At 38.9% G+C, this 7,979-nt stretch overlaps 1 protein-coding gene across 26 annotated transcripts in view; it reads right to left on the bottom strand.

The window, feature by feature from the left end:
- Nucleotides 1–2,244: 2,244 nt before the first annotated feature.
- Nucleotides 2,245–7,979, bottom strand: part of EPB41L3 (erythrocyte membrane protein band 4.1 like 3) — a 291,386-nt gene continuing 285,651 nt past the window's right edge. For all 26 annotated transcript variants that reach the window (XM_073631385.1, XM_073631386.1, XM_073631383.1 and 23 more), the window contains one exon: nt 2,245–5,590. Coding sequence is in view for 2 of the 26 variants with exons in the window: in XM_073631390.1 (XP_073487491.1) it covers nt 5,585–5,590 (6 nt within the window). In the remaining 24 variants the exon portion in view is untranslated. The remainder of the gene's footprint in view (nt 5,591–7,979) is intronic.

Genomic DNA, 7,979 nt, shown 5'->3' with positions numbered 1-7,979 from the left:
AGGAAGTAGTATTCCTAAGCTTTAAACATCAGAGGGATCACATATTCAGAGATGCTACTGGCTCGCAAAAACAGGGCATTAAAGCCAGTGACTGTGACAAACTGGCAAAGTCCATGGAGTGCTCACCAGGAGTCTTAATAGGTTAGCAATCTTGTCAATATTCCTTTCGCACACGTTCCTGGCAAGTATGGCCCTTGAAATAGTGGGTGCTGCAGTGATTACCAGTTGGGTCCTGGAAAATTAAGCAAGTGTACATATTCGCCAGCACACCTGTGCTGGCGAATATGTACACTTAACAGGTTAGCATACATCTGCCTGGACAAGTCTGCAGCAGTATAAATCACGAGGATTGCCCTCCAACTTGATCCTGCAAAGCTGACAAGAAACAAACTTTAGGGGAGGAAATGCATAGATCAAAGTCTACTGATCCCACAGAGCCACCAATGCATCCAGTGCATTCACTAGAGGATTCCAGTACCTGGTGACAAACCTGTCCAGTTGGTTGCTGAACTCGGAGGTCCACAACTGAAGTCTCTCACCTGTGATACAGGCCTTGGAACAGCCCCGGTGTGGGTACCACTCCCCTGAGTATAGGTGCTTTTAGCCGGACCTGCCAATTTTCTATGCTCGAGATGCACATGGCAGACAAAACAGGAATGTAAAGTTCTACCTATTACAGGATCTACAACTCTTTTGCAGCAAGACTTTTGGTTTCTCATTTATGGGTGATGTACACCACTTCTGTGACAACGTCCGGCAGAATCTGGATCAGATGAGCTTCTGATAGGCAGTCCAATGCAGGGACACACAAAGTTCCAAATTATGATCAGGAGATGAGACTCCTCCAATGCCCTGCACTGGCGGGGTGACCAGGACTCCTTCCCAGCCCAACAGGCTTGCATAGGTCATGAGGATCTTGCAGAAGAAATAAGGGAAAACTCCCAGATTCTAGATCCAGACTGCTGAGGAACCATCAAACCAGGGCCAACTTGGTCCTTCGTGCCAAATAAATTGATCTGGCCAGGGACTTGATTAAACTGTCTCACAATAATAACATGTTGCGCTGTAGGAGTCAGGAGTAAAATTGGACAAATGAAACTTCCTCAAAAGAGGCTATCATCAGGCCCAAGAAAAATAGGGACATATGCATTTTTGTTGTCCGCAGAAGCAAGAAAGTCTTCCCAGTAAAGGGAGGTGATGACAGACCTGGTGGATTCCATGCAGAATGTCCGAGCTCTAATGAAGACATTTGAAATTCAAGAGGGTGGATGTCTCCTTTGGGAACTGGTAATATATTGAAGTAAAATCCTTGAAGCCTTTCTGCGATAGGAACTGGGGCAATGACATCTTGGTCCATTAAACCCAAGAGGGCTTGATGGAGATCTGATAATCTGTGCAGTGACACAGAAAGATTGGAGGTGAGGTGTATTGACAGGAGACCCATCCAAAGATAAGCTGGGAAGCCTCCAGCCAACTGTCACAACTGGAATGCACAGTGGCTTAGTGGTTTGCCTTTCTTTGCAGCACTGGAATCCTAGGTTTGAATCTGGTCTACGATTCCACCCAGCAGATAGCAGCGCCACAGCAGTAACCACTTCCACAGTGGAAACCGGTGGGAAATGTGGGATTTTTAATGACACTCCGTGACCTATGTATTTGAGGTAGCTCCTGCTGCTGGGCCTGACATGCTAAGTTGAGGAAGAAAAATCTTGAAAAATAAAGAGAAAGGGCTAGCAAAAACAGGTTAACCACTTGCCGACCAGCCACAGTACATATACTGCAGCAGGTTTACACGTGCAGGCAAAATCATGTACACGTATGTGAATTTGCCTGCTCAGGCTAAAGAGAGCGCAGCACCCTCCCCCATGACCACTGTGTTCACTGGACACAGTGGACTGTGGATCCCGGTACTCGAATGAATTCATAACAGCTGTGATTGGCCCACAGCTATCACGTGGTACCTGGGCCAATCCCAGCACCCTGTACCACGTAATTAGCTGTAGCCAATTACAGATCACTAGTGTTCACAGCTTCACCTGATCACTGCCACATCAGTCATATGATGCTGTATTGCACTGGTGACCGTATGTAAAAAATAAAAAAAAAATAAAAAAAAATAAACACGATTGTTCAACCAAACAATTCCTAAAAGTCCAACGCTCAGGGGTGTACTTTTAGGAGGTAGACTAGCAGCATTCAGTCCCAGGATTACAAATAATAGTGACTGTGCCACAAATTCAAGTGTAAGCATAAGATTATTTATTAGGTTAAAACAAGCAGTCAATGTTCCAGAATACAAAGATACAAAGACGTGTGATAGCTGGATGCGCTCACTTAACAGAGACCTTTCCACTGTAAAAGATTACAATCTCCTATGATCCGGGTCCAGTGCTGCGGTGGGTAGAGGAGAATCTCTGCCCGGGTGGCACAGGAATGCAGGTCCCGATGGTTAGGGATGAAGTAGTGCAGAGAAGCCCACCACTAGTAGCAGAGCAACAGACAGCAAGCATCCAGTGTCAGCGAGTGGCATGCCGGATGTGATGTCATAGATCCTGGAAAGACGCTTGGCCCACAGGTGGTTGGATGGAGCTGGAAGTGAAACGCAAGCTGGATAGGTAGAGCCATCATGACGTGTTTCGGGCGTGGCCCTGTTTCCAAGTCATGTGACAGACAGCAAAGGAAGTTTAGAGGGCTGGGATCTATGACATCACATCTGGTGCGCCGCTCACTGACACCAGCCGCTTGCTGTCTGAAACCTTATCCCTAGTCATCCCAATGGATTTTTTTTTTTTTTTTTTTTTTTTGAAGCAGGACTTTTATTTCCCATACAAAATGTTCATTTCTTACAACAAATCAGATGCAGAGAATAGCTGACCTTATGTAAGGCTAAGGAGAAATGGACAATGGAGTGTGGACAAAGTGTTCAATGATGAGTCCTTATTCTGTTTGGATCAATCTCACCATAAACAGCTTACCTTAAAGTAGAAATCTAGGCAAAACTTTTTTTTTCCCCATTTTGGATAGCACAAGGGAGGGTTATAACCCGTCAGATTTTTTTTGCCATCTGTGTCCCATTGTGGAGATTTCCTTTCACTTTCTGTCCCATAGCCAAACAGGAAGCGAGAGGAAATCCCTGGAAATTATGGAAATTCTTGGGGACCCCCAGGGTCAAACCAGTGTCCCAATTGGAAGATGTCCCCTCTATTTTTCTGGGGACAAGCCAAAATTTGTGATTTTCTTTTACTTTCAATGATAATGGTAAACAGGACAAATAGAAAGGGTAAATCTCCTTAATGGGGGCACAGACAGCAATAAAAACTGACACACATTCTAATCCCTCTGCAAACTATCAAAAACCAGTTATACTTTAAAAAAGAACAAATACATCAGTGATTTCATAATACTATACATTGATTACAGATGGAGTGATGGTATGTGGGTCCTCTGGATATGGTATGCAGTCTACTGGTTCTAGTAAAGAGCATTATAATGGCCAGACCATACAAGTTATTAGAATGGCATCTAATTGTAATACCACTCATGAACACATTTTATTTATTTATTTTTTTTAAACAAGGTCATGTTCGACCTCATAAGGCAGCCCTCACTTGCCAAGCACAAGGCAGGCATCGACCTGGACCATAGGCCCATAAAATCTTGTTTTGTCCTCATACACACTTTCGGCCATTACTGACAGAACCAAAACATTTAACAGACCAGATTACAGTTCTGAAAAAAATGTTAATCATGAAATCTTCTATTCAACACCTAAAAGAATCAATGTATTGTTCCAAGCGGAAGGCATACCTCAAAGATGTGATTGAAAAAATTGTTTCCGATCAATTGTTTATTTGGGGTACTTTATATAACTAATTTACAAATCAAAAGCTTTAAACTCCTACAAGGTTTACACTTTGATCAGTGTATATCCCCGGTATCATAAAATGTAACATTCCATACAGGGTGCAAAGACTTTTTTAAACAAAACACACTAGTGGCTTTTTTTTTTCTTTTTATTTCAGAGCATGTCTCTCCAGTTGAAACTCTGTACAGAGCAGTGCAGCTTTGTGCACCCTGAGCTTCAGCTCTTATTTTATATACACAGATTTTTTTCTGTGTGAAATAGTTATGGTAACCTGGTAAACGTGTAAAGTAGTTGGGAGATGCACCTGCTGGCTACAAATTGCATTTATGAAATATTCATATGTAATATTTCAGCACAAAAAATTAAAACCATTTTATAGATTTTTTTAGTCCTGAAAATAATAAAGACAACATTTATATAAATAAAAACATTGTACATACAAAAAAAAAAGTAAAAAAAAGTGATGCACATACATTTTCAAAAAGGAAAAGAAAAAGTAGAAAAAAAGGCTCAGAAGCAAAGTCAACAAACAAAAACACAAGATAAAAATTTCTTAATTTTTAATTTGATTAGCTGCAAAACGCAATTGATTTCCAAGAGATTTGAAATTACATCTGTGGTTTATTTTGAATGGAAACCATGGCTGGTGCAAATTAGAAAAGCACAATACTTTTTTCCCCAACATAGTCAATGCAGTTTTTAGTCATTTTTATTTCACTATGCAGAAACAAACATTCGCCATGTGTGATGCAGCAGACAGTGTAATGGAATTATTTGCAGGGATTGGAACGCTATATATATAAATATATATATATATATATATGTATAAGGTGGGGGGTTTCTGTACAGGTTAAGGCTTGGCTCTCAGCTAGGTATTAGATGAAGAGTAGATTCTAAAATAAAAAGGTATGCCACTGACAAGTACATAAACAAAACAATAAAAAAAAAGTTATGCCAAAAAATTCTGTTCTTACGTAAACTAATGAAACGTGTGTTCTTTAAAGGAACTTTACATGATGTACACATCTAGGTTTAACAACGCTGGCAACATAAAAAAAAAAAAAAAAAATCTCGATTTCAAGTTATAATACTAAAATAATCACTGCCCGATTTGTAATTAAATTGGATATACAAAGCACACTTTTTCAGCATTTAAATAGTTTCACAAGATTTAAGGATTTGTATAGGGTCATAGTAATAAAACCAAACATATGAAGTATTCAAGTTGTGTACCGAATAAAGTGTGTTATTGGCACGTATAATGTGTATCCTAACATAATACTCTGTACCTACACAGCTTCTAGGATTTTATGATAATTTTTTTTTTGTTTTTTTACTTTTTGTAAACAAAGGCTTACCAACTAACAAATTATACTTTGTTCAAAAGAAGGCATGGACTGCTTATGCATTACATTTAAGTTCACGTATTATAGTATTGTGGTGTGTGTGTGAACGTGCAGATATAGCCGGAAACTTAGACATGTAAAATAAAAAAACTGCTGTCTTTTTACTTGCTTCATGCAATACTGGTTTAATTATGCTCAGCTGCATTGCTTTTAATGGGAAGATATGTCTGCCGATGTCTTTATAAATGGTCAAGCTAAATCCTTCAGGACTGTAATTTTCCCCAGACAGAAGTCAGCCAGATTCTGTCTGTCGCTCCACAGAGGTGCTCGTATTCCTAACGGTGTACATGTCTGAGCTTGCTTTCAAGCTACATTACTCCTGCAGGCAAAAGAAAGGAACAGTTATAACAGCACAGTTGGAAATCAACATTCTCACTCTAGATAAATCACAGGCAGAGAAAATAAATCTAGCATCTCAGATAATCTTTAGCAAAAATTTGACAAACTGGCAGCCCTGAAACTATTTTATTAATAATACAGCTTTCAACTATAACAGTTGTAAATAAAAATGCACTCTGAAAAAAAATTCAAATGCATTTTCCTTTATTATATACTTAGCAGCAGTATAAAATGCCCACAGAACAGTAAATAAAAGCCAAACCACAGCCAAGTGAGTTTGTTTTACATCCACAGCACAATGCAGTGATTGGTTTAAATAGCATGTTACTAAACATGTGATAAATGCAGACAGAGGGTTAACACTGATATGGTCAGGCCAAACACAACTTCAGGTTGTTTAAATATTTGAAAATGATTATTACACCAACATAAAATGTTAGAGTATATATACACAGCAACAAAAAAAAAAAAAACACAACAAAAACTTTAAACACAGGCTTTAGCGTTGAATACCTTTATGAATCAAAGCAACTAAGTTGTATAATTTCTAATTGTACTGTATAATAGAGAAAAGCTTGAAAGTAAATAACCACTTTGGCTCCAGAAGACTTCACCCCACTGATGACCAGGGCATTTTCTTGCCATTTGGCACTGCGCTACTTTAACTGGCAATTGCGTGGTCAGGTAACACTGTACCCAAATGAAATTTATATTTTTTTCACACAAAAATAGTTTCTTTAGGTGGCATTTAAACACAACTGGGTTTTTAGTATATAAAATGAAAAAAGACTGAGAATTTTGGAACCCCCCCCCAAAAAAAAACAATATTTTTATTTCTGCTATAAGGCATATTAAATTTAAAAAAAAAACAAATTTCTTCATAAATGTATTCTGCTACATGTCTTTGAGAAAAAAAAAAAAAAAATCCCAATAAGTGTATATTAATTGGTTTGTGCTAGAGTTAGAGCATCTACAAATGATGGCATATATACTGGAGTTTTGCTTTATTTTATACTAGTGAAGGCGGCGATCAGCGACTTATAGTGGGACTGTGATAGAGCGGTGGACAATCTGACACTGACACTTTGTGGGAACAGACATCTTCAGTGACACTAATACAGTGATCATTACTAATTATATGCATGGTCACTGTACTAATGACACTGGCTGGGAAGGGGTTAACATCTAGGGGCAATCAAGGGGTTAACTGTGTGCATAACAATGTGTAATGTCTGCTGCTTTTTACTACAGATCGATTTTACAGATCCTGTTGTGTATCTGTTTTTTATTTGTTACATATAAGATATCAACTTAAGTTTGCTTAGTACTGCTACCCTGAAGTTAAAAAAAAAAAAAAAAAAAAAAAGTAAATTTAAACATATCCAACCCCAAAAACAAAAATATATTGCAGCTCATCAGTCCATAACCAGCTGTGAACCTTGCCAATGCTTCACATACCAACAAAATATGATCAATGTACACAAGTCACACGTAGCAGGCACTACTGTTCTCCCCTATTGCCACTTCCCCACCTTTGCTGGGAGTTGTGTAAATACAGCTGCTATTACAGCAGATGCTGGCAAAAACAGACCATTCCATAATAAAATCTGTCTCTCCTTGCACTAAATCTTCCCTCCTCTACTCTTCTCTCCATCCCAATTTGTTACCCTTATTTACAAATACCATGGTCTCTATGACCTAATCATCACAGAATCAATTTCCCTTCTTATACCAGAATCATAATGTTAGTTAAATTTTAGATGTGAAATAAAAAATAAAATATACCTATTTACAGTAACTGTACAGTAACTTAAAGCGGGGTTCCACCCAAATTTTGAACAATATCTGTATGTATTCTCTTCCTTGCCTAGATGCTGACATGCCGTTTAAAAAAATTTAAATCGCCGTAAATACCTTTTATTTTTCTATTCTTTGCACTTCCTGGTTCTCCTCCCGTGGGAGTAGGCGTGTTTCTAGCCTCTCCCAGACTCCTGGGAGCTAGTCTCAGGCTTCCCAGGATGCCACTGAGCATGTGCGGGAATGAGCGGTGAATGCTGGGAGCACAGCATTCACCACATCCAGGAAATAATTGCTTGTGGGCTTCAAATGCCCACAATGAAGATGGAAACCACCTGCAGTGAATAATATAAGTTATTCTTTCCGACGAAATCTGACACAGGCGGACATATTACACACAATATGTGAATATGTAATGCTGAGAAGAAAAGTGTGTGAATGGACTCAAAAAAAAAAAAACGATAGATAGGTGGACCCCCGCTTTAATTGTAGTATTGCAGATAAAAGTAGACATCTTTTTTCTTTAGTTATTGCAACAGGTAATTTTTTTAGTTAAAGCGGGGGGGTCCACC

This window comes from Aquarana catesbeiana, linkage group LG05 (genome assembly GCF_042186555.1).
Source record: "Aquarana catesbeiana isolate 2022-GZ linkage group LG05, ASM4218655v1, whole genome shotgun sequence".
In the NCBI taxonomy this organism is placed as follows: domain Eukaryota; kingdom Metazoa; phylum Chordata; class Amphibia; order Anura; family Ranidae; genus Aquarana; species Aquarana catesbeiana.
The sequence above is the reverse complement of the archived record's forward strand: the minus strand, read 5'-3'. Positions and strand labels throughout refer to the sequence as shown.